Source organism: Prionailurus bengalensis, chromosome B3 (genome assembly GCF_016509475.1).
Source record: "Prionailurus bengalensis isolate Pbe53 chromosome B3, Fcat_Pben_1.1_paternal_pri, whole genome shotgun sequence".
In the NCBI taxonomy this organism is placed as follows: domain Eukaryota; kingdom Metazoa; phylum Chordata; class Mammalia; order Carnivora; family Felidae; genus Prionailurus; species Prionailurus bengalensis.
Window position 1 is genome coordinate 147,185,891 of NC_057355.1, and position 25,335 is coordinate 147,211,225.

The 25,335-nt window shown below is 69.1% G+C and overlaps 1 protein-coding gene across 3 annotated transcripts; it reads right to left on the minus strand.

The window, feature by feature from the left end:
* Positions 1 to 478: 478 nt before the first annotated feature.
* Positions 479 to 23,393, minus strand: JAG2 (jagged canonical Notch ligand 2). 3 transcript variants are annotated; one of them, XM_043557118.1, is made up of 26 exons: positions 23,299 to 23,376; positions 22,746 to 23,096; positions 15,569 to 15,626; positions 13,907 to 14,158; positions 13,686 to 13,746; positions 10,420 to 10,550; positions 10,213 to 10,332; positions 9,909 to 10,022; positions 9,573 to 9,686; positions 9,315 to 9,431; positions 9,187 to 9,233; positions 8,906 to 9,076; positions 7,898 to 8,048; positions 7,637 to 7,789; positions 7,405 to 7,518; positions 7,072 to 7,185; positions 6,876 to 6,989; positions 6,583 to 6,699; positions 6,215 to 6,242; positions 6,043 to 6,128; positions 5,444 to 5,557; positions 5,222 to 5,337; positions 4,514 to 4,762; positions 3,933 to 4,064; positions 2,302 to 2,458; positions 479 to 2,020 (listed from the first exon to the last, which is right to left on the minus strand). In XM_043557118.1, exons 1-26 carry the CDS (start codon positions 23,362 to 23,364, stop codon positions 1,536 to 1,538), a joined length of 3,732 nt encoding a protein of 1,243 aa, XP_043413053.1. In that variant the 5' UTR covers positions 23,365 to 23,376; the 3' UTR covers positions 479 to 1,535. The 3 variants fall into 3 exon arrangements, with proteins under 3 accessions (XP_043413053.1, XP_043413052.1, XP_043413051.1); XM_043557117.1 differs by lacking the exon at positions 9,315 to 9,431 and having other exon boundaries at positions 23,299 to 23,393; XM_043557116.1 differs by lacking the exon at positions 9,315 to 9,431 and having other exon boundaries at positions 3,942 to 4,064.
* Between the last annotated feature and the right edge of the window lie 1,942 nt (positions 23,394 to 25,335).

Genomic DNA, 25,335 nt, shown 5'->3' on the forward strand with positions numbered 1-25,335 from the left:
ACGTAGTGACCGCCCGCCCCTCAGGGGAGAGCGAACGGCAAGCCAGCCCCAAGGCCACTAAGCTGAGCTCCTGCCTGTCCCCCCAGCAAGAGGCAAGAGTGACTTTCAGCCACGGGTGTTCATTCTCGCAAGTTCTGATTCGTAATTTCTTAAAACCTTGACAGCTTTTAATGAAGAAGCAACTTGAAACTTTTATAACGCTTTTTCAGCAAAGCACCCCGTCTCCCCACTTCCCAGAAAGTTTCCGCCGGGCCCACATGGGCCACGCGGGATACCAACGTGCTGTCGGCCCCAGGCGCCCGTGGGGACCCCGCGGCCCCCAGGCCATCATCCCACCAGCAGCCACTGTGGCCGTATGGCCTGACCCGCAGCCTGCACCCCAGCCTCCCCGCGCCAGGCTCTCCCCTGCGGAGGCCCCACCCCACCCGACTCCCGGTAACAAAGAACAGCACCGAAAAGAACAAGGGAGGCCAAAACGTTTAAGTTATTAAATCAAATATACAGAGTGATTCATTTAATATGTACATATTTACAAAAATGCACTTTCACGAGGAGGGGGGCCGGGGCCGGCAGGTGGGCAGCAGCCTGGAGTCCACGGCAGACGCGGACCGTTGCGAGGGGAGAGTCTGTGTGAAGGCACTTGTCGTGAGCTTCGACGCTGCCCCCGTCCCAGGGACAACAGAGCAGTCGGGAAGGGCACTTCCGAAAACACAGTTGAGAGATCTCTACAGCGAGCGCTCCAGGCAGGAGTAGGCGAGGTCGGCGGGCGGGAGGGGCCGGCCAGGGAGCCAACCGGGGTCTGCCCCCGGGGGCCCCGGCCCTGCCGAATGCAGGCCTCTGCTGACCTCAAGCGCCACCGACAGCCACGGGCCACGCCGCACATCACGGGTCCCACCGACAGCCTCAGGCCACACCGACAACCACGGGCTGCGCTGTCAGCCACAGGGGGTCCCCGTCAGCCACGGGTCCCACGGACAGCCTCAGGCCATATCAACAACTACGAGCCACGCCAAGAGCCACGGGTGGTCCCACCGACGGCCACGGGCCGTTGTGTCACCGCGGGTCCCACCGATGCCATGAGGCACGCCAGCAGCCGTGGGTTGTCCCACCAACGCCATGGGCCACATCAACAGCCACAGGTCCCACTGGCTCTTTGGCCTGGAGCCACCGAGAACGCCAAATGAGGAATAATAAGGAAGATTCTGTAAACAGTGCACCACCTCTGCTAACGAACAGACGATTTGGTGAGGACACAGACACCCTTTGCTCTCTCCTGCCACACAGCGAGTGCGACACACAGAAACGTTACAAAAATAGCAACTATCCGAGAATACTCCATTGTTCTCCGCCTGACGGTCATCGAATAATTTATACAAGGTTAAAGAAACGTAGAAAATAAACATTTGTTTTTGGTTTTTGGTTTTTTTACACAAAATAAAGAAACTATGCACACGGCCTGGGCCTCCTTCCATCTGGCGGGTGGTGTGGCGCCCGGTGAAGGGTCCCGGTCGCGGCCCCGAGGGCCGGCCTCCGCGCTACTCCGGGCCGGCGTGGCGCGAGTCACTGGCGCTCCTGACCGCGCGGTTGTCCACTTTGGGGCCCGAGGCCCAGCGGGCCGGCCTCCCGGGCGAGCAGCTGGGGTCTTTGGTGAATTTGTGGGAGAGGAACTTCTCGGCCTCCAGGCAGTCACCCTCGGCACGGCCGGGCTCCTCGTCGTCGTCGTCCTCCCCCCCGCCCGCCCTGCAGCCCGCGGGCCCGGGCAGCAGCTCGCCCACCCGGCGCGGCGGCGGCGTGAAGTTCTTGCACGGGTACAGCGCGTCTTTGTGGCCGCCGACGCCCGGCCGCTCGATGGGGTTGCGGATGGGGTTGAGAGGGGCCCACTGGTTGTTGGCGCTCTCCTCCCGCGGCAGCCGGCTCCTCTCCCGCTCTTTCCTGCGCTTCCGGGTCCACCACACGCAAACGACCACGCACGCCAGACACAGCACGCTGAACACGCCGCACAGCACCGGCACCAGCAGACCTGGGAGGGGTGCGGCCGTGAGAGGGCCGCTGGCTGCGGGGGGGGTGGGGGGGGGGACGGCAGGGAGGGGGCTTCCTCTGGCTCCGGCCTTGTGGGGAGGGACCCGGGGGCTGGGACGGCGGGTGGCAGGTGCAGCGGAGGGACCACCGGGAGGGGAGGGGAGGGGAGGGCCACGGGAACTTGCGGCCCCTCACCCCCTGCCCGGCCCTGCCCCCCGAGCCGCCCCTGGCTCCGCCCCGCCCCCCTCTGCCCCCGGCCCCCCCCCCCGGCCCCCTGCTCACCCACGGAAGAGCCGCCCACGACCACCGTCTCCACTTTGACCTCGGTGATCGCCAACAGCAGCGAGCTGTTGCCCCGCTGGGTGATGGCGGCTACGATGGCGTGCGCCGTGCTCTGGATCAGGCCGCTGTCGGGCAGGTCCCTCGCGGGGCTGAAGGACTGCGGCAAAAACAGCGCGACAGACCCCACTCACCGCTAGGGCCAGGGCCGCGCGCCCCTGGGCCGTGCAGAGCCGGGGAGCGCCGAGGCTCCTGGACGGTCGCCAGGGTGCATGCGGTGGCCGCGGGTGGGGACCCGGAGCCCCCGGGGCTCCCTGTGGGGAGACTCGCTGGAGGAGAATCGCGCGGTCCGGCCGCCCGCAGCTGCCGGGCTCAGGGGAAGGTGGGCTGGGCCCCGACCCCCTCGCACCTGAAACAAGGACGGCCATCCCTCCCAGGAAGGCGGCTGGCCCCACTTGGCTCCGCCCCGGGTCTCAAGGGCTCCGCAAACACGTCACCGCCCGCTGCACGACCCCGAGGGCGCCGAGTAGCCAGCACCCCGGGAAACTACTGCGCCTCCTCTCCGTGTCTCCCCCTCCACTTCTGCCTCACGAGGCTCCCGGCTACCAGCCTGTACCCGATCCCCACCCCGGGCCCAGAGCAAGGCCCCAGGGACACCTGCCTGGGGCCCGGACTGCACATCCCAGGGTGGCCTGAGCCAGGGGGCACCCTTTCTGCACAGACCCTGGGGGACACGACACAGGCAGAGCAGGGGAGCGAGTGAAGCCTGAGCATCACCACCTAAGACCCTGCCCGGCTGGGCACCCAACCCGCCTCTCGGACTCGGCCCCACGGCTGGGACTCGGGGCTCCAGGGGAGGGCTCTTGGCCCACAGCTGCAGGGACCTCCTCGCTCCCTCACTCTCGCCCGGGAGAAACCCTACCCTACCGCTGCCCGCCCCGGACGCTGGCCGCTGGCCTTCCCTCTCAGTACCGCCTCCGGGCCTCATCTGCTGTCACTCGGAGCCGCCCACAGCTCCAGAGACCCCTGCCCGGGGCCCGGGCCTCCGCGGCCCCAGACACCAGACCTGAGAAGTCCGTGAACCGAGTCCGACATCCCAGCCGCCCATCCACCCGCGCTGCCTCCAAAATCCCTGGGGCTGACAGCTGGTGCCTGGCAGGCTCCCGGAACCTGCTTCTGCAGCTGAGCCCGGCCTCCTAGGACCTCCACCTAGCTCTCTCTCGAGGCCCCAGGGGGCAGCACCCCTCGCCCGCAGACCCTTCCTCCAGTTCCACAGATGGAACAGCTGACCCCACCCCACACCCTTGCTCCCGTTCCCTGAGAAGCTGACCCCACTGACCCCCAACCTGGAGCTGCTTCTTGGCTCTTCCTGCCCCTTCAGGCCCCTCCCGCTGCCAGCCTGGCTGTGCAGGCTACCCGTCAGCCCCCGCGAGGGCACACAAGGGCCCCGGCTCCCACAACACACAGCTGCGCCGGGACGGACTCCTGAGTGTGCATGTCAGCCCCTGTCCCCTGCACCTGAGGGCAAGCCTGGCCTGGGCCCTCGGACGCAGCACCTCCAGACAACAGACAGGGTGGGACCCTGGGAAGGGGAAAGCGGGCAGGGGCGGCCACCCCATCTGCCCGGTGCTCACCACAGCCACCTCGACTGCACTGGCCCCAGAAGACGGCCGGTCACAGAGCAGCACCAGCAGGCGGTCACGGGCCACCGCCCTTGTGGCGGGCAGGGCGCGGATCCCGGAGCAGATGGCGCCCACGGTGGTGCCCTGGGCAGAGAGACAAGCGGCACATGAGGGGGATCCCGGAGGCTGGGGACCGAGGCTGCCCCACGGGCGCGTGGCAGGCAAGTCACAGCTCACGGCCCCACAAGGAGGAGGGCGGGGACGCGGGGGGGCCCGGAGGGAGCTGGCTTCCCAGTCCCCTCCTGCGCCCACCGCCGGCAGTCGGGGCCGGGGTGGCGGGGGGGGCCTGGAGGCGCCCAGTCCTCACTCACCCGCCTGCCAGCAGCGGCTCCAGATACAGACCCAGGGCGGGGAGGGGGCCTCACCCGTCCTGAGCCCCCTTCCCGGTCTCCTGGCTCAACCCCCTCTGTCGTCCGACCCCGTGGGGCCAGGATCCCTGAGCGAGTGGTCGCTCAGGCCCTCTGAGAAAGGACGGAGACGTCGGGGCTGTGCAGATGCCCGGGGCGCCCGCCTTCCGGGACCGGACCGCTCACCTGGGGCACTTGGTCTCGATTGAAGTGCAAAGTGAGGCGTGCACAGTTGTTGTCCAAGTGGCTGGAGCGCGGCAAACACAGGGTGCTGGGCAGCAGGGGCTCGTCGGCGCCACACTCGCCCCACGCCGCACAGGGTGGCTGCAGGCACTGGCCGGGGGCCTTCTCCTGGCACCGCTGCCCTGGCGGGCACTGGGCGCTTAGGGTGTCGGGCCGGCCGGCCAGCAGGCAAGGCTTCCGCCCGCACCACACCTGGGTCAGGCAGGCACACAGAAGGACAGACACGGGGGCACGCAGATGAGGACCCGCAAACAGACACGGGCACCGTGCAGGAAAGAAAGACGCGGTTGGGACCAGCAAGGCCCGGGGCTGTGCCCTGCCCCGCCACGGCCTCCCAGGACGAACGCAGAACCAGAAAGGACCCCCACCGGAACAGGGGGGCCCTAAGAAGAATGAGGCTAGGCAAGGCCCATGCTGGGGGCTTCTGGAGCCTAAAAAGAGTCTCAGTGTCCCCAGTTGCACGTCAAGAGGGAAGACCTTCCTCCCAGGAGGCCCAGCAGAGGTGGGGAGTACGGCTCTCCAGCCCCAGCACCAGCACCCTGGCCTCACGGGCAGAACGTCAGTGTTACTACAGAAAGGTGACAGCGTCCCCTGGGCCAGGGGTACCGGGACAGCAGGCCGGTCCGGGAAGCTCTGGGGGCACCCCCATACCTTGCTGCAGTCCCGGCGACCGTCCACGCAGCGGCAGCTGTTACAATCCTCCACCCAGGAGCCCCCGTGCGGGAAGGGTACGCCCTGTGACCAGCAGGACCTCCCAAAGACAATCACTGAGGAGAGAAAAACTGGAGTCGTCAGCAAGCTGGCCCTGGGAGGCCACGTCCATCCACGTCCCGACCTGGCATGACCCCATTGGGCAAGGTGCCCCCCACCTACCCTCCTGGCACCGTGGGCCGGCCCGGCCTGGCGGGCAGCTGCATCGATAGCCGTTGATCTCATCCACGCACGTGGCCCCGTAGGCACAAGGCGAGGACTGGCACTCGTCGATATCTGCAGGGAAAAGTGGCCAGGCTCAGGAGGCAGTGAGGGGGCCAGTGCCCACACACAGGGCCCAGGAGGACCCCCGGGCCGGGAGAGGAGCCCCCCTCCCCACCCCACCCCGCCAGCTCGGGCCTTGGTTCGCCCTGTGGGGCCTTTGTACTGGGCCTGGCCCCGGCACCATCACATCAGCCCGGCTCTGACGAGCACCGTCGTCCTCCGTTCGCCTCTGGACCGAGGTGGACAGAAGCCTCTGGGGAACCAGCCCCTTACAGAGCAGCCCCAGCTGCTGGCACGGGGGTGAGCAAAGGGGGGGCCCGCCAGCAAGACACATGCGACTGAGGCCCGGAACGAGGGCAGAAAGTGACCGGTCGTGCCGTCCTTCCGGTTCACGGATACTGTGGCCCCGGACTCCCGACACCCGGGCCAGGCTGGGAGGAGCTCCCAGGGCTGGGGCCCCACAGTCCCCACCCGCCCAGGCGCCCCAGGGCCCTCACTGATGCGGCAGTCGGGACCCGCGAAGCCAGGGGCACACTCGCAGCGGAACCAGTTGACCCCGTCAACGCAGACACCACCGTTGTAGCTGCAGGGGAGAGGGCGGGCGTCAGGGGGGCCCCCCCGGCAGGCCGAGCGCCCCTGGGCCAGCCAGCCTCCAGGGCTGCCACTCACCAAGGCAGGGGATTGCAGTCGTTGGTATCTGTGTTTGAGGAAAGAGAGGAAGGTCAGCACTGCATCCACCCCCCAGCACCCCCTGGGCCAGCCCACTGGACAAGGCCAGCAGGCCGAGGGCGCTGGGGCCAGGGCAGCGGGGCCAGGAAGAGGTGTCACAGAGGAGCCTATCCGGGAGAATGCCTCAGAGAGCGGCAGGCTGACCCCCACCAGGACACATGGGGATCGGGGGCAAGGCTAACGAGCTGGGGGTGGGGGGCCAAAAGTGACACTGCAGGTCCCGGGGTGCACCAGGGCTTTGGGGCAAAGGCGGGCTCCCACCCCACAGGCCTCCGCCCACTCCCCGCGGCCCCCACCCACGAGCTCACTGTGCGTGCAGGTGCGGCCCTCCCAGCCGTCCCGGCAGATGCAGGAGAAGGAGTCCCCGCTGCCCACGCAGGTGCCCCCGTTCACGCAGGGGTTGGGCAGGCAGCTGCTGTTCTCGGCTGCGAAGAAGGAAAAGAAGAGAACCTTCTCATCTGATCTGGGCAGGCACGAGGCGTCCACTCACGTCCCTGACCTGGCCAGGCCAGGCAGAGCTGGAAGCGGAACCAGGGGCGGGGCTAGGAGCAGGCCCAGGGGCGGGGCCAGGCCCCGCGCGCCCGCAGCCCTGCCTCCTCACCTATGTTGCAGGTGCTGCCCTTCCAGCCCGGGGGGCAGGCACAGCGGAAGGTGTCCCCGCTGTCATAGCACGTGCCACCGTTGCTACAGGTGTAGGCATCACACTGGAACTCGCCTGTGGGCACACGGGCCGCTCAGTAGGAGTGCCCAGGGCGGCGGGCAGACCCCAGCGCGGCAGGGGCCCGGCGGGCACTCACGCGAGTGGCAGGTCTTGCCCTTCCAGCCGTCGTCACAGGCGCAATAGAAGTCGTTGACCAGGTCGTAGCAGCGGCCGCGGCTGTGGCAGGGATCGGGAAGGCAGTCGTTGGGATCTGGGGGCGAGGACGCCGGTCAGCGGGGGTCGCCGGCGCTCAGGGAGGGTCAGGGAGAGCGTGGGGGTGTGCGGAGGTGGCCCGGGAGAGACAGAGGGGCGGGGGCGGGTCGGAAGCACTCGTGGAGCCCCCCACCCACCCCACACAGAGGCCCCTTTGGGCACCACTGAGTGAGCTGCCGACCCTTGGGAGGAGGGCGGGGGCGGGGGGCTTACTCACTAGTGTCACAGAGCTCGCCCTCCCAGCCGCTGGGGCAGAAGCAGCGGAATGCGTCCACCTCATCGATGCACGTGCCCCCGTTGCGGCACGGCTGCCCCAGGCAATCGTCGATGTCTGCGGGAGGCGGCAGTCAGCTGGGGGGGGGGGGGGGGGGGGGGGGGGGGGGGGGGGGGGGGGGGGAGGGGAGGTCCCTGCCGGCCCGCCCCGCCCAACGCGGCCCGCGGCCACTCACTCTCATGGCAGTAGGCGCCCGTGAAGCCGCTGTCGCACACGCAGGAGAAGTTGCCCCCAGGCAGGCTGACGCAGTGTCCGTGGGGACCACATACACCAGAAGGGGCCCTGCCCGCCACTCTGGACTCCGACTCAAACCCGCACCCATCGATCACTGCAGCAGATGGGAGAAGGTCAGTGTGCCCGCCACCCCGCAAACCACAGGCCCCACCCCACCCCCACCTCCGCAGGCCCCGCCCCACCTCCGCAGGCCCCGCCCCACCTCTGCAGGCCCCGCCCGGGCACGACTCCCTGGGCACAGAACAGTTCTTGCCGCCCACGTCGTCAGGGCATGCGCAGTAATAGTCGCCCTCCAGGTTGTAGCAGCGAGCTCCGTTCTGGCAGGGGCTGGGCTGACAGAAGTCTACGTCTACCTGTGGGGACGGCGGGGAGCATCTGTGGAGGCTGGGCCCTCACCTGGGAGACAGCCAGGCGTCGTATCCCCCCGAAGAATCCCGGAGGCCCAGGCCCTGCTCGGCCTGCACACCCAGGCGTCCGCTGCCAGAGCCCGCAGGACCGCCCATCCGACACTGTCCAGGCCAGTCAGCTGGACGGAAACACCTGCAGGCTACAGGCCCCTCCTACCGCCCTCGCCTCCAGGGCGGCCCGCTTCCTCTGCCTCGCCAGGCAGCATCCGGCTTCACCCCTCCTGCTGGCAGGAAGGCCGGCTCCTGACCCCCTCCAGAGCCACCACAGCCACGCCGAGCCCAGTCTGTGGGTCTTTCCCAAAAGCGTCATCACCAGGCTCCACCAGTACAGGCGGGACTTGTACCAGGGACCCTAGGAGGCCCGCCAGTCAGGAGACCTGCCCCTGGCGCCTCTGTAGCCCCAAAGGCCAGGGCAGGTCAGGGCAAGGCGGGGTCATGAGGCACCAGGGATGTCAGCCACCCCTGCTCAGACACACGTGACAGTGCGAGCCCGCACGCCCTGGGGCACCCCATCCCACCCAGGGCTCCTCTGTCACATGAAGATCATTCCCGTCACAGTGACAGGTAGACAGGCAGAGAACCCGGGCCCGCCCCATCAGGAGACACTTGTCAGTACAGGTAGTGACCCTACGACCACCCCCCCCCCCCCCCCCCCCGCCACCGTCCCGGCCCCACCCAAGGCTCTGAGGCTGGGTTTCTGTCCAGAGCTGCATGCAGCCCAACTGCGGCCTGTCCCACACGCTTGGGTGACCTGGGATGATGGCATGCCCCTGAAGCCCCCGGGGCCGCGCCCCAGGCCTCACCTCGCAGAGCGGCCCCGAGGTGCCCTTGGAGCAGCGGCAGCGGAAGCCGTCCCCCAGGTCCTCACAGAGGCCACCATGGCAGGGGTTGCTGGCACACGAGTTCAGCTGCAGCTCACAGTGCCGGCCGCCGAAGCCCCGTGGGCACACACACTGGTAGCCGGTCGCCAGGTCCTGGGGCAGGGTGAGCAAAGCAGGGGTCGGTGAGCCTCCAGAGGCCACCCCCCAGGGCAGTTCCTGCCCGCCCCCCTCCCCTCGGCCTCCGCCACGGGTGTGCGTCTTACTTTGCAGATGCCACCGTGCTGACACTGCCCACGACAGTCCTTGATGTCTGGGGACAAGGGGCGGGGTCACGAGCAGGGTCCGGGATCTCCGCAGCCCCGCCCACCTGGCACCACCCACCCGCCCATACTGACTGATGTGGCACTGATGCCCTTCCAGCCCGGGACGCAATCACAGTAATAGCCACCAATCAGGTTTTTGCAAGAAAAAGCATTAAGGCACGGCTTCCCCTCACACTCATGGGCGTCTGTGAAGGAGACAAGGGGGAGCGAAGGGGCTCAGCCCCACCGGCCCCACACCTGGCCCCCGCAGCCCCAGCAGCACCAGCAGCCACAGCTACATGCACGGAGCACAGTCCATGTACGCGAGGGCCCCGTGGGCCGCTTACCCAGCTGGCAGGTGGCCCCCACCCACTGCTCGGGGCAGATGCACTCGAAGCCGTCCACCTGGTCCACGCAGGTGCCCCCTGCCGCGCAGGGGTTGGAGGCACACTCGTCGATGTCTGCAAAGGGACGGAGGGAGCGTGTGGGGGTGTGGGCCACGTGGGGAGGTGGCGGGGCTCTGGGCCCCGGTGTTCCTGTCACTCCTCTCCTGACCACCAGGCCCACAACTGCACGTGCGGACTCAACCACCCCACCTCGCCCTGGAGTGCCAGCCCAACCCCACTCTCAGATGCCCCCAGGTGCCAGGCGGGAGCCCCACCCATCTGAGCGGGGGCACTCACCGAGAGCACAGGTGGGCCCGCTCCAGCCTGATGGGCAGTGGCATTCGAAGCCAGAGGGCACCTCGTGACAAGAGCCCCCGTTGGCACACGGGTCGGAGGCACAGGCGTGCTCGGCTGCACGGGGAACCAAAGGCGGGGGGTTGGGGGAGGCCGGCAGCCCAGGCCCCCCGCCCTTCCACGAGGGTTCCTCCCCGAGGCCCCAGGGTGGGGGTCGGGGGATGCCTACTGCAGAGAGATCAGAGACACGGGGCCCGCGAGGCTCCCCGGGCACCCGCCCGAAGCCCGTAGCTGGCCCCTGACGCACCCCGCTCACAGTTCTTCCCCGAGTAGCCATCGGGACAGGCGCAGTGGTACTGGTCGGGCTCGGCGTTGATGCACGTGCCCCCGTTGGTGCAAGGGTGGTGGCTGCCGCAGTAGTTCAGGTCTGGAGGCAAGGGTAGGGCACTCAGAGGACAGGCCCCCGCCTCGGCCCCGCCTGCCCCGCCCAGCCTGCCCCGGCTCGCCCAGCTACCTTTGTTGCAGAGCAGACCGCCCCAGTTGGTCTCACAATTGCACTGCCAGGGATCCACACAGCTGCCGTGGACACAGCCAGGGTATGGGACACACTCGTCACAGAACCGCCCCTGCCAGCCGTAGCTGCACCTGCATCAGGCCGAGAGGCACGAGGCCCGGTGGGGGAGGGTGGACTCCAGGAGCCGTGGCCGCTGCGGGGGAGGCCCGGACGTGGGCGCGGTCACGTGGGCCACCCCTGGGGGGCCGGCGGCCTCGGCCTCTGAACCGAGGCAGGCCCCGCGCCGGGCGGGGGTGACGGCCCGCCAGCCAGCCCGCACCGTCACGGGCACTTCCCGGCCGCTGGCCTCGGATGGCCGGCCGCAGCTGCCCAGCCACTCCCCCCACCCCCCCCCCCCCGAGCTATTTTGGGACTCACCCCTGAGCAGGGCCCCAAGAGCAGGCTCTGAGAAAGGAAGGCCCCGCGGGGACCCCAGGAGCCACGGTGCCAGCTCAAGCGCTCCAGGAGCTGCCAAGGCTGGGCGGCACCCGGGGCCAGGCAGGCTGCTGGGACACCAGGGGAGAGCTCCAGGCTCAGCCCCCCCCCGGCGAGACCCCGGGCACAGCGTGTGACCTCACCTGCAACTCAAGGGCAGCAACCTCTCTGCCAGCAAAAGCCTATCGAAGACCCATCTCACAGATGGGGGATGCAGAGGCCCACCCCCCGCCCCGAGCCAGCAGTGCGAGAGGCCACGCTCAGATTCAGAGCAGTTCCTGACCCAGGAGGACTCACCCGCTTCCTGGCAAACAGCCCAGAGAGGCCTCTTGGCTCCAAGGCCACGACCCCAGGCCTAGCCCCGCCTTCAGCTATGGGCCAGCGCTCTCTCTGGGAAGTCCTTCAGGAGAGGCAGGCGGCTGGGGCACAGAGGCCACCCAGGCCACCAGTGCAGTCCCATCCCAGGTGTGGCCCCGCCAGAGCTGAGCCTGACTTGGGGGCACTGCAGTCAGGAGAAAGAGCCCATTGTCCCGCAGTGCACCCCGGGGATCAGCGGGCTACCCTCCAGGCTCTGGACAGGCCCCCCGGGGGCCCCCTTCCTAGAACAGGAAGGTCACGGCACGGTCATCGAGGCAACGTCCCCTCCGTGCTGGCACCTGCCATGTGAGTTTATTTTTGTAAAGGAAGGAGTGGTGGCCTTTTCCCGAGCTGCCCACAAGCCCCACCGCCAAGGGATGCCGACAGGCTCAGCAGGCAAGACACGGGGAAACCCAGGCTGGAAAGAGGGGCTCCACCGCCCAGCCCCCCACTTGCCAGGAGGGCCCGTGCACGCACGGGCTGCACGTCCTCACCCAGAATCCTCCCTACCTACAGGTGACGAGAGGGGACCGGGGCTGCGGGCGGGGCACCCGCCAGGAAGGACCCCGCAGGTCCCGAGGAGGATGTGCTCTCAGCCTTGGGTGGGGCAGCGCTCACCAGGCCCCACCCTCCCTGGCTTCCCTGGCCTGTGGCTCCAGAAGCCCAGGGAGGAGGCGGCAGGAAGGCAGAGCCATTCCCGCAGCATCCGGTGGGGGGGGGGGGGGGGCGTCCTGCACTGAAACCTGAACCCTGAGCCTCCAGCGGCAGCTGCGCTCCACCCACAGGGGTGGTGGGGGGCTCACCTGCTGCTCCCCACGGCCCAGGGCAGCAGGAGGGGGTGGCAAAAGATCCACTTCTCTCCCACCTCCCTCCCACCCTGGTCGCCCGGTCACTGGCCACCAAGGGCTGCTGGCGTGGCATCGAGGCGGTGCATGGCACCAGGGGGCAGCCCTGCTGCACCCCGGCCGCACCCCTCCCCGTGGACTGGCCTGCCCACGGTCCCCACGCTCACACCCATCATACGGGCCAGAGGGCAGGGCTGCAGGGCATGGCCCTGCCCCAGGCGGACCCAGGATACGGCTCGGCGGGGCGGGGGGCCTGCCCCCCCCCCCTTGCCCTGGGACCCTCCGGGCTCTCTTCACACTGCCTCCCGGGCTGGAACCCCCACGGGACACACAGAGGGGTCCCCCCTTTTCCATCTCCCGAGCCAGCCAGCTCTCAAACCGCACCCTCCTGTGCAGACTCAACACTGGGTGACCTGGGAAGTGACTTCTCCATGCTCAACATCCTTGTCTACGAAACGCACGTGACAGCACACCCGCCCCCAGAGTGAGGTCCTGGGGTCAAGGCACCCTGCAGCCAGGGCAGGGCCACCCTCACCCCGACCCACCTACTCGGCCCACAACTGGCAGCCCCTCCCGGGGGCTCCCTGAGTACGTCCACCTGGACAGCCGGCTCCCAGGCTGCCCGTGCACCTCTGCGCCCACCCTCGCTCACACGCCGTACCAGGGCCCTGCTCTACGCCCTACGCCCCCTCCAAGTCACAGGCCCCGGGCCCTCCGGCCTTCCCGCCCCCCACCCCCCTGCCCCTCTGCCTGCCTGCTGCTCCCTGACCCTGTCCCTGGCTTCCCCTGTCTGCAGGAGGCTGATGGAATCTCTCACTCTCCTGGGGCCCCCTCGATGCCCAGCCCATCCTGTGCCATGTCCTGGTGCCCCCACGACCCCCCAGCCCGTCCTGTGTCACATCCTGGTGCCCCCACGACCCCCAGCCCGTCCTGTGTCCCGTCCTGGTGCCCCCGCGACCCCCCAGCCCGTCCTGTGTCCCGTCCTGGTGCCCCCGCGACCCCCCAGCCCGTCCTGTGTCCCGTCCTGGTGCCCCCGCGACCCCCCAGCCCGTCCTGGTGCCCCCGCGACCCCCCAGCCCGTCCTGTGTCCCGTCCTGGTACCCTAGACCCTCAAGCTTGTCCTGCGTGTGCTATGACGTGTCTCTCCCCACGTGCGTGTCAGGCTGGGTCTCTCCACATCCATCCCTCTGCTTTGGCGGTGTCTCCCAGAACAGGAGAGACACCGCCCCCAACGCCACCTCCCGTTCTCTGCCCTGCCGGCTCTGCCCAAGGCCGGCGGCCTCAGTCACGGCAGCTCCCTTGCTCAGCAACTCTGGCTGGAAGCCCTGCGCCCCCCCCCACCCCCCAGCCCCCGACTCGTCTTCTCAGACCCCACCTCAAATCCACTCCGGGACACCTGCACAGCCACAAGCATGAGCCCCGGTGCCCTGTGCGCCTCCTGTGCTGAGGGCACCCGTCTTCGGGCCCTTGCCACAGGCCCCTTGCCACGGGATCCTGAAGGAGCACACAGGCACCCAGGCTCGCGGACACGCGTGGCATCGGCTCTGTCCCTGACATCCTGCTGGACCGCCGTCGCCCCCAAGCACTTACCTGCACTCCCCGGGCACGGCACACCCCCCGTGGAGCAGATTACACCCCTGTTTACACACCGCTGTGAACAGAGAGGACGTGAGAGGTGCCGGCCGAGGCCGGCCCCACCGCCAGCCCGCACCCTGCAGCCCTCCGCCCAGCGCCCCGACGGGCTGCCCCCTCGCCGCACCCCCCCCCACCCCGCGCGCCCCTCGAGTGCTGCCCGCCCGGCCTGCACTCACCCTCCTTGCACTCCTGGCCCATCCAGCCGTCCATGCAGGCTTTGTTGCCATACTGGTCGCAGGTGTAGTGGCCGAAGAAGTCGTCGCGCGGCCGGCAGAACTTGTTGCACGTGGCGCTGTAATAGTTCTCGTCGCAGCGCACGCGGATCTGCAGCTCCAGGTGCGCCACGTGGCCGCTGAAGTGCAGGCTCTTCCAGCGGTCCTCGGGGTTGATCATGCCCGCGTGCGACACCCGCTCGATCAGCAGCTCCTCTTGGGGGGGCGGCAGAGTCAGCAGGGGCCACGGGGAGGCCGGCCGGGCCGCCGCAGGGGCTGCGGGGCCGAGGGGGGACCACAGCTCTGCAGGGGCGGGGCCGGCTGGACTGCCCTCCCTGTCGAGGGTTCGCTCCCCCCCGCCCCCCGCCGCCCCCCACACCGTCTTAACACAAAGCTTCTCCTGCCCCTGAGACACACGTGGGTCCCGTGACCCCACAGCTGGGCCTCACTTCCAATTAAGCCACAAGGGGGTGAGGGGGCAGGCTGACAGCCGTGGGCACACGGGGGGGGGGGGGGGGCAGGGGAGCCACCCCCAACGCTTCTGTTCCGATTTGGGGTTTTCCACAATGAAAGGCTCGGGAGCCCCAGGCACCTCACTCTCCCTCCCGCTGCACCACTCAAGGGCCTGGGGAGCACTCCCGCTCTGGCCTCACAGCCCACAGCCCACTGAGCCCGTCTGGCCAAGGTGCCCGGCCGACCCGTCCCCACACCTGCCCGGTCCCCACCGACCACTGCTCCGAGCCCGGGCCCTCCGGGCAGACGGGGGACCCGAGGGCCCTCGCGACATCACCCTCACAGCGTCCATCCCAGCGATGGCCCTCCGTCCCGCCTGCTCCTCGGGCCATCCCGACCCCACCCTCTCTCTCTCTCGACGTCTACCTTCGGAGTGGCCAGGGCCCCACTCGCCCCACAGGCCGCCCCTGGGCCCGGCACCCAGCGGCCTCCTCCCGGGCCTCCACCCTGGCCAGACAGTCCACCCTACGCGCGGTGGCCTGAGCGATCCTGCCTCTAGGAAAAGGCCAGCATCCTCACGGGGGCCCACGCAGCCTCTGTGACCTGATTTTGGCCTCGCTGGTCTCGTCACCCCCCACCGTGCAGGCCCACGCTGCTCACAAACACATCGGCTCACCCCTGCCACCTGCACGGCTCCTGCCCTCTGCCCTGTCACCATAAGGCCCACAGACCCCATGCACAGGCTGGCCGGCCGGCCGGCACACGAGCCTCAGGGAAGGGCCAGCGAGCCCCCACGTTCCAGGACACAAAGGCAGAGGAGGGGCCACAAATGCAGAGAGCCTCTCAGGGATGCCCACTCCGCCGTGCGCCTGACATGGCCCTGGGGAAAACATCTCATCGGGAGAACAGAACAGAAGAAGCCAGGACTGGGGTCAGGGTCCAGGCACAGCTCTGCACGTCACAAATGTGGCACAGCTTCCTAGCAGCCAGGGCAAAGAGGGAGACAGCACACTAGACCCCTGGGGTACGGGGTCATGGGTCTTTGTCCCCAGCAGGCAGAGGACCAGGAATCTGGCCACACGCATCTGGCTAAAGAGGGTAGCCTCCCCGTGCCCTGAGGGAGGCCCTGCAGGCAACTGGCTGCCCCAGCCCCCCGGCTCCCAGAGGACTCACCATCCGGGGTGGTGTCATTGTCCCAGTCCCAGGCCTCCACGATGAGGGTGAAGGAACGCTGCAGACACAGGGGCAGGCAGTCAGGGACCAGGCGGGGCCCACCCGACTGCCTCCCAGCCCTGGCCACCTCCCCTCCCCAGTGCCCCAGCTCTGCCCCCGGGGCTGTCCCGGTTCTGCCTCCCCGGCGCCCTCCCCGCCTCACTCCTCTGCTCTGGGGACTGGCTTAGTGCCACATCTCAACAGGCCCCAAAATGACCCAGGGGGCGGGGGCTGCCCCTCCAGGCCACGAAGGCTCTGGGGACTTGGGCTCCTGCAGCCCCAGTGGCCCACACCTAGCCAGCTACCCCAGCTGGGTCAGCAGGAAGGGCAGGGCAGTTGGCACACAGACCAGGGTCCCACGGGCAGGAGCACCCCTGGGCACCTCACTGGGGCCCGCAAAACATGAGGTCCTTCTGCGAGCGGAGACTCGAGAGGGACAATGCCCTGTCACCGCCCCAGCTGCCCCTCTACCGGGGCCCGGAGCTGCCCCCAGGCCACAGCAGGTGCACAGTTCAACGGCACACATCCCACAAACCTGCCCCATCCAAAGAGCAGAAGGGAGGGGCCCTGACTGCACAGATGGGAGACTGAGGCTCAGGGACTGCCCACGGATGTCACTCCCCACTCGCTCCTCCCAGGAGCCTCTGGTCCTCGAGTACAATGTGACGGGTAATGTCACCGAGTGAACTCAGGACCCACCCTCTCCACCGGAGGCTGCAGAGACCCCAGCAGTGCTGCCCTTGTCCAGTGCAGGTGTGCTTTCCTGCCGCAGGGGCCCAGCTCCTCCCGCCCAGGGCCTTCCGTGCTCCCGGATGCACACTGCTCAGCCCTCTTCAGACCAGCCATGAACATGCTGAACACCCCTCCATCCAGCCCTGGCTGCCCTGGGTTGGGGGCCCGTGGCACAGGGCCGCCTCTGTGGCCACAGGCTGGTGGCTTCCCCCCCAAGGTGGGGGGCCACGCGGGAGAGGCCAGACTCATCCCGACCCTCGGCACCCCCCACCTTCGCGCCCCTGCGGTCTGGCTGTGCCGGGAAACTCACGCACCTCACGGCCAAAGGCCACCGCGTGGGCTGCTCCCCCAGCCCAGCAGCCTCCCGCCGATGCCCCAACCCGTCAGCACACTCCGGCCGGAGACAGACCCCGGCCTCCCTGGACCCCGGCCCCGCTCCGACTGCCTGCCACACCCAGCCACCCCCACAGCCTCTGGGTCCCTGGGGCACAGCCCTCCTTCGGGGACCCTCTCCTCGTCCCCACTCTAGGCCCGCAACTGTCCCTCCAGAGAGGCCGCACCACCCCCAGCTGTTCCCAGCCTTACCTACACTGCTGACTCTGCCCTGAGCAGAGCCTCCTGGATGCCCCACGGGACCTCACACCCACCCAGGAGCCGTCCTCCACCCCTTTAGAACATTCTCCGCCCACATTGGGCTGTCACTAGGCTCTCGGTCCCACATCTTGGAGTCTCCCTTAAACCCACTCCCCGTGCCCACTACCAACCTCCATCAAGCCAGCTACCGGCAGCCACTGGGGCCTCCACACTCCCATCCACGGGAGCCCCGATGACCCCCAAGGCTGTGTGTCTTCCCCAATGCTCAGAGCCCTCCTGGGGCTCCCCGTGACTCCTGCCCTCTTCCCAACCACCCAGCCCCTGCCCTGCCTCCACCTCAGCCTGCCCACCCTGCCCCTGGACCTTGGTACACACAGCTCCCTCCCTCTGCCTAGAATGCCACCCTCGGGCCAGCCTTCCCCTGGCCGTTCCCACTCCTGCTGACAGTTAGAGTACCCAGCTCTTCCTAGACCTCACTCCACCCAATTCATTCATTCATTCATTCATTCATTCATTCATCCATCGAGCATGCACCAGGCACGGACCTACTACGAATGGGTGAGTCAGCAGAGACCCAGGGGCGGGGTGCTGTTCTAAACAGGGGTCAGGGCAGGCTGTGGAAACGGAGATGTTGGGGTTGAGGCCGCAGACAATTGGGAAGCACCCTGAGCAGGAGGAAGCGCACGGTAGGCCCGCGGGGCTGGGAGAGCAGGGGCGCGAACACGGGGTATCAGGCTGCGCTTAGTCACAGACCCCGGTACCGGCTCGGGCGCCGATGCCGAGACAAACGAGCGGTTGCCGGAGGGGGCAGGGAGGCCACAGACCGCCCGGCAGGGCTAGAGTGACTGCTCTGGCCACTGTGCCAGGTGGGCTGTGAGGGTGGGCGCAGGCAGGGGCAGGGAGCCACAGGCTGGGCACGAGAGGACAGGCCGGTTTGGGGGCGGGGGGGGGGGCTGTGACCCCCGCTGCAGGTCAAGTCCACCAGCAGGACGAGCACCTGGGCTCCAGGTGAGCAGGGGGCTCCTCCTGGCTCCCCAGAGCCCCCACGCCAGAAGCTCAGGTAGGGTTACCACCACCTTCGTCCGCGCCCAGGGCTCCAGTTACCTGCTCCCACAGGGATGCGTACCCGCCCGCCAGCTGGGCTCCCTGCGCACGGACAACAGGAAGTCATCCAGAGAGAACCTGAGCCAGCAGGCGGGACAGCACCCACACCTCCCCCGGTGCCGGGCCCCCAGCCTCCTCCCCTCTACGGGGCTGGCCTCCAAGACTCAGTTTCCCCAGTGCCAACGGCAGCCTCTCGTCCCCGTGCTTCCTGACACGCGCAGTGTGAGCCAGGACAGGGTTTTGTCACCCAAGTCCCCGGAGAACAGGAGAGTCGATAGGTCCAAGCCAGAGGCTCATAAGGTCTCCGGTGGTTCCAGGGATGGGGCAGAGACGATGAGGGCTGGGCAGTGGCAGCTAGGACGGGAGGGGGGCCCCGAGCAAGCAGTCAGAGAGCCCCCGTCCCTCCTCCCAGGCCAGCCTCAGCTGGGCCACCTGCCTGCCTGGCCCCGAGAGGCCCATCCGGCTACCTGGCCGTAGTCCCCGAAGGCCCCACCACACCCCTTCCCAAAGGACTGCCCTGACCCACCTGCACCACACAGGTAGACCCCCGGCCCGGCCATCTGACTACCCCTCCCCAGCTCATACCCCCAAGGCCAGGCCCAAAGCCTTCGTCTGACCCTCAGACGGGGCTGACAGGGCAGCAGCCCAAAGGCATGGGAATGGCACAGGGCAGACACGGGACCTACGAACCACACCCCGTGGCCAAGAAAGGCCGGCACTGGTTTCTTCCCGCAGCATCCCGCATCAGCAACCCAGCCCCCCCCATGGAGCCGGCGCCAGGAGCTCTAAGCACAGATACATTTCCTGAAACCTGAGCCCTGGAGAGGCCCAGGCCTCTGCCGCCATTGTCCCTAAGGAGAGGGGGAGGGGGCCACCTTCCCCCAAGGCGAGGCCGGAGAAATGGACCACAGGTCCACCCCACACAGCAACTCAGACATCCACACTCCACACCTTGCCTGGCTGCGCCCCACCTGCCCCACCCGCAGTCCCCCACCGTGAAGGTCGCTGGCAGCCTGGGGTCTCCCAGTGCCGTGTCACATGGACCTTGTGAGATCCCCGCAGCAAAGCCCCTGACGTGCTGACACCAGTCAGGCCTTCCCCACCCGGGGTCTGGGGATGGGGACCCCAGCTCAGGCCTGGAGATTAGAAAGGCTTGTCTGCCAGCCTGACTCCGTCCCCTCACTGGGCCAGCCTGCACCCCCCCCCCAACCCCCGTCCACACACCACAGAACAGCTGACAGAGCCCCCCACAAAGCCCTGCCACGGGCCCTCCAGCATCCCTGTTGCTCCCCAACCCAGCACCCCCTCAAAGCCTGAGGACAAAGCCCCTGTCCATTTCCGAGCCCTCCACTGGCTGGCGCGGCCCCTCCAGGGTCTACCCCGCACTCGGGCACTGAGAGCCCCGCCCTGCCGCCCCCACACCAAAGCCTCAAACGAGACCCCTGACACCAGCAGGTGACCAGGTACAGAGCAGGGTGCGGCCTGCCGAGTGTCATCCAAGCAAGCCCCTGGTCCCCTCTGGGATGGCTCAAGACAGCAGCCCCAGCGCGCTCTGGGGGTGGGCCCACGGCAGCCCTCGGGTCCTCAGGGCAGGGCACACAGGAGGGATGGAGGCTCCCCACCAAGGGCAGCCGCGGTACTCCCAGACACAGACCCTAGCCTGCAATCCTGGGCGGAAGCACGCAGACGACAGGTTCCCGCGGCAGTTGGGCGCAGCAGGGTCAGGCCCTGTATTCACATCCCACCAGGCCCTCCCTCACCGGCCACAGTCCCTACACACGGCCCTGAGCACACCAGGGCCCCTCTGGGACTCTGGCCTTCTTTCTGTGGGCTCCCCGTGGAGAAGAGGAGACGAGGGAGGCCAGGGAGCAGCCCGGGGGCTTCCACGAGCCCGAGCCCACAGGGCAGCCCTGCCCCCCCCCCTTGTGAGACCCCACCATCGCCCCACTTCACAGGCGGGAAGGCCCCGCACCGGGTCCTGCAGCGGCCCGAGAGCTCAGGTGGCTATACCGCGAGGGTCAGCCCCAGGCCCGTCTCCAGCGAGCCACACACAGTCGCCTCCCTGCACGCGCGACGTGTACAACAAGAGACGCCTACGGGTGGCGTTCTGGGGTTCCAAGTGCCAGGGCCTGGGCCAGGTAGGAAGGGGTGTGCTTCCTGCCGGCCCCTTGCTCAGGACGGGCCCCTCCGGCAGCCAGCTGCTCTGAGCTCACCACCCACAGGCCCCTCCAAACCCAGCACTGGCTCCCGGCCACACCCAGAGATGGCACACATGCACACACGCGCACAGGCACGCGTGACCAAACGTGGCCTCCATCCTGACCGCCACGGGCTCGGCACCAGTGACAACAAGGAGTCACTGAACTCCTGGGGGGCTGGTGGGAGGCGTGGGTCGCGTGGGCCGCATCCTGGCAGGTCTACCCCCACCTCCCAAACCCTGGGCCCACCCGTCCCCAAACACCGAGCCCGACGCCAACCCGCAAGCACACGCTACAGACGGCACGGCCCACGCGGCCGGCTCAGGGCCCACGAGGGCTCAGGACGGGCCCAGGGCAACTTGATGGGGCGAGGCGGGGGGGAGGCGGTGCGGAGCCAAGACTAGCTCCCTGTCCTCCTGTCTCCGGGGGCGGGGGTGGCACTGGCAGCTGGCTCCCTCACCTCCCCACGCTCAAGGCCCTCCTCACACCCCTACTCCAGGATGCCCGGGAGTCCAAGCTGGTCCTGGGCAGGGCCTCCCCCTGCCCCCGCCGCAACCCTCCCAAAGGAAACCCAAATACGGTTCCAAACGCGCCCCGGCTCACAGGACGGAACCGAACTTGCAGCAGAGCCAGGCAGCGTGGCCGCGGGGCTGCCGCCGGCGGAGCGGAAATACCAGGGCGCTGGCATCACCAAACCAGCTGCACGCGGCGGCCAGGATGCACTGTCGGCGGGGAGCGGAGACACGGAAGCCACCCCGCGAGCATGCAGCGAGCCCACGGCCCCGGCCACCTCAGAGCGCGTCCCCTCCCGAGCACCTGAGGGAGCCAGCTCGGAGCGGGAGGAAGGGCAGGGAGACGACACCAAAGACCCAGTGCCCAGGCTCCGGGGCTCCCTGCCCTGTCCCATCCCGCCCCTGGCCGGCCCGTGGGGCCAAGAGCCATGAGGGACACGCGCCGGCCCGCCACATTCCTCCAAGGCCTCCCTGCCCCCCACCCCCACTGCTGCCAACTCGAGCAGAAAAACACATCCTCAGGTAGCGATTTGGAGCCACGCTGGCTCAGGCCCAAGTGCAGATGACAGGCTGCGGGCCCTGCTCAGACCTGCCTGCTGCACGGCTGTGGGGGTGAGGGGGCCGAGCAGATCCTAACCGCCTGGAGCCCTCCCATGCCCGTCCCTGCCTTTTCCAGCAGGGACACAGCTCCCACCCAAGGCCCCAAGGTCAAGGGAGACCCCAGAGGCCAGCCAGGGAACGCTAGGACGGGGCCCTGGCTAGAGGGGACCCCCGCCATCCCTCCTATGCCAGCCGGAGCTCAGAAAGAAGCAGAGACGGGGTAGCGGGGAAGGCTGCCTGGCCTGAGCGTAGGAGGAGGTATCAGAGCAGGGTGAGGCAGGGGGCCCAGCGCCCCCAGAGGCAGGTCCTACCAACCCAACATTGGCCGGCCCGGCCTTAACCCCAAATCGCTCCCAGGACCAGGGCACCAGATGGACACCGGTGCGGCCGACGGTCTGGGGCCCTCGGTCACAGCCTGGCACCCTGCTCCACCCCTCCCCGCTCCCAGACCCTCTAGCAAGCCCACCTCAGCCGGCCCCCACCAGCTCCTGCACACTGGGGTACCTCTCTGGGGCCTTCTCTCATTCCTGCCCCACCCAGACCTGCAGCAGCAACCTGAGTGTGTGGGAAGGGGGAAGGGGGAAGAGGGCAGGCTCTGCTTCAGAAAGCAGACCAATCACCTGGTGCATCAGGAGACCTCTGCTGGCTCGCTCAACTACTCGGGCACATCCCCCTGCCTGCCAGCCCCAGAGCAGACCCCAGGTTTGGACCACATCCCTCTCAGCATTCCCGAGCCCACTTTTCAGCCAGCCTGCCCCCACTGACCCCCTTAAAAACAAAACAAAACAAAACAAAACCAAAAGCCCACAGATAGACGGTGCCAGGAAGATCCCAACACCAGGGGTGTCCTTGGGCCAGCAGCAGGGGTGCGCCGACACTCGCACATTGGGTCCTCCAGGGCCAGCCAGGGCTGCCCCCCACCTCCACCCCCGGGCATCCAGGAAACAGCAGGGCGGGCGCAGGCTGGCCACGGGCCCGGGGTGGCTCCGCCAGGGCCTGCCCCAGACCAGCCCCAGCACGCGCGGCGCACATGCCTCCGCGGCCTGCCCGGGCCCGGGCGCCGCGCCTCGCCTCGCCTCCCCCCTCCCCAGACAGACACGCGCAAGGAGACGCAGGCACACGCCGAAGGCTGCCGCGCACGCGGGCCGCGGCCACCCTGCTCCCGCCCCGCCCCGCCCCTGCCGCGACCCCCGCGCGTCCACGTGGCCAGGCGCGGACGGAGCCCCACGGAGCACGCGCCCAGGGTCGGCCCGCCGCGCGGCGCCCCCTGCCGGCCCCTCCCCGTCCGGGTGCGCGCAGTCGGCATGTAGGGCCCGGCCGCAGGTGCCGGAGGGGCGGCAGGCGCCGAAGGAGGGGAGGGCTGGGACCGGGAAGGGGTGGGGGTGGGGGGGCACGTACCGGCCAGGCGAACTGGAAGGGGATGACGACGAGGCCGGGGTCCTTGTCGCCTCCGGCCCGGGCCCTTGCCCGCGCCCGATCCCCCGCGGCGCCCGCCGGCGGCAGGTAGAAGGAGTTGCCGCCCAGCACGGGCGTGGCGCCGTGGCCGTAGCTGCAGGGCCCCGTGGGCGTCACCTTGGCCTGGTATTCCTTGAGGCACACGCGCACGTACGTGTCGCACTCGTCGTGGCCGCAGCCCCCCGCGCGCGTCGTCCGGCCGTCGCCGTCACAGCAGGCGCCGCTCAGCAGCTCCCCGTTCACGTTCCGCAGCGCGCTCAGCTGCAGCTCGAAATAGCCCATGGGCCGTGCCGCCTAAAAATAAGGCAGAGGGAGAGCGCGTGGAGGCGCGGGCCGGGGTCGGGGAGCCCGGGCGCGGGGGGTGGAGGACCCGCCCGGAACCCCCGCCGCGCCGCGCAGCCTCGAGGGCTGCTAACAGCGGGCGCCCGCAGCGGTGCCGCCCGGCCCCGAGGGGCGGCCCGGTGCGCCCCGTCCGCGCCCCCCGGCCCCCGCTCACCTGCACGCAGAGCGCCAGCAGCAGCAGCAGCCGCCCCGGCAGTCGCCCCCGGGCCTGCGCCCGCATCGCCGCCCCGGATCCCCCCCGCGCCGCGCCCGCCGCCCCGGCCCGCGCCGGCCCCCCCCCCCCCCGAGCCCGCCTGCCCGCCCTCCGAGCGCCGGCAACAGCAGCGGCGGCGGCGGCGGCAGCGGCTGCGGCGGCGGTGGCGGGCGGGGTCGGGGCGGCGATGCGGGAGCCGGCCTGGACGCGGGCCTGGGCGGCGGGCGCGCGGGGCGGCGGCGGCGGCTCCGGCTCGCAGGCAGCGGTTCTCCAGCCCGGCTCCCTTCCTCGCGGCGGCGGCGGCGGCAGCGGCGGCAACGGCGGCGGCGGCGGCGGCGGCGGCGGCGGGTCCCGGCCTCGGCTCTGCGCGCCCGCGCTCCCGGCGCCCGCAGCCAACAAGTTCGGGACGAGACTGACAGCTCGCTCGCCCATTCGTCACCCGCGTACCTGCATATGCATGAGGGGGCGGGGCCGCGCCGCGGGGTGGGGCTGGGTGGGGGGGGCGGCCGGGGGCGCCCGCTTTAAAGGCGGCGGAGGGCGCTCCTGCCCGCGCCCAGACCCGGCGCGCGCTTCTCCAGGCCCCCGGGCGTCGGGGGTTCCGTCACGCCTCCAATGAACCCGGCGTGCGGGGGCAGGCGCCGCCAAGCGGCCTCCCCTCGCCCGAGCCCCGCCGGGTGTCAGGAGCCGGGGGTGGGGCGCCCCTGAGGTCACCGCCGAGGTCCCCTCCCATCAGTGCGCCACCGCCGCGCTCCTCGCCGTCCCGGGGGAGAAGCCGCCTGCTGCACAAATCAGGGCTCTGCCCCCACGCGGGGCGGGCGCGGCCTGGGACCCTTCCTTGGGGAACGTCCCCCCTCCGCGCAGCCCCTACCGCCTCCACGCCGGCCGCAGGGGGCGCTGCTCCTCTCCGACGCCCCTGCCCTCTCTCCGCACGGCTCGCGTGTCGGGCAGCCAGGCAACAGATGCTCCGCGGCGTAGGCTGGGTGCCCAGGTCCGCGCTGGCGCAGGGGTCGCCAGGCCGCACCCTTGCCGAACGCCTAGGCCGGACCCTGGGCTGGGGTGGGGACACAGGGGGATGACCAAGGAATAAAAGACGGTAAAAGACGGTGGTGGACGCTCAAAGGGACCAGGGGAGAGCTGCCCCAAGAGGCTCTTCCTGCTGTCCTGGTCACCAGGTCCCCACGTCCCGTTTCTCCGTCATCACCGTGCTGCCCTCTGCCGGGGTAACCTCGCGCCGCCCCCCCCCCCCCCCATCCGGGGTCAATACCAAGGGCTCCTTGTCTGCAAACATCAGCCCCCCTCCAGCAAGCAGGGTCCCTTCCAGGGCTGGCGGTCGTCTTGGCGGTTAGGGACCCGAAGTCCACAGGGGTCTTCTGACCCCACCCCCACAAAAACTGGGCTATCTTCTCAACTCTGGCTCCTGGAGCGAGTCTGTTGCGGGCCCTTGGGCTGGAAGTACAGCCCCTGCCTGGAGCTTGTAACTGCTATGGGGTGGGGGGAGGCACAGAAGGCTTCCTGGGAGAAGAGGCTTTCAAGGGGGCCAGACTGATGCCGCTCAGCAGTCCCTCTAGGATGCAGGCCACAGGAGCAGCTGGAAGCCCCTGAAGGGATGGGCCTGGCACCCATCCCTGCCGACCTGAGCCCTGGCTGCTGGGATGGGGGGGGGGGGGGGCAGGACGCATACCAAATAAGGGAATGCAAACTGGGTTGGAGCCTTCCACTTACTGCCTGCAGGGGAGGGGTCACGGGGAGGGGGGCACAGGGTGGGGGGCTCCTTCTCTTTGGCTCAGAAGCAGGCACCCACATACTCCTGGCCCCTAGACAAGTGAGGAGACCCAAACACAGCTCCAGGGGCCCAGGGCTCCATCCCTGCCCATCCTAGTCTGTGCCCTCTGCCCCCACTATCCAGGAAAGTTCTAGGCACCTTTACCCAGCATTCAGCCAAGTGGTGAACCCTTGGAGGGGCCCGGCCCAGGCACGAACAGAGCTAGATTGACAAAC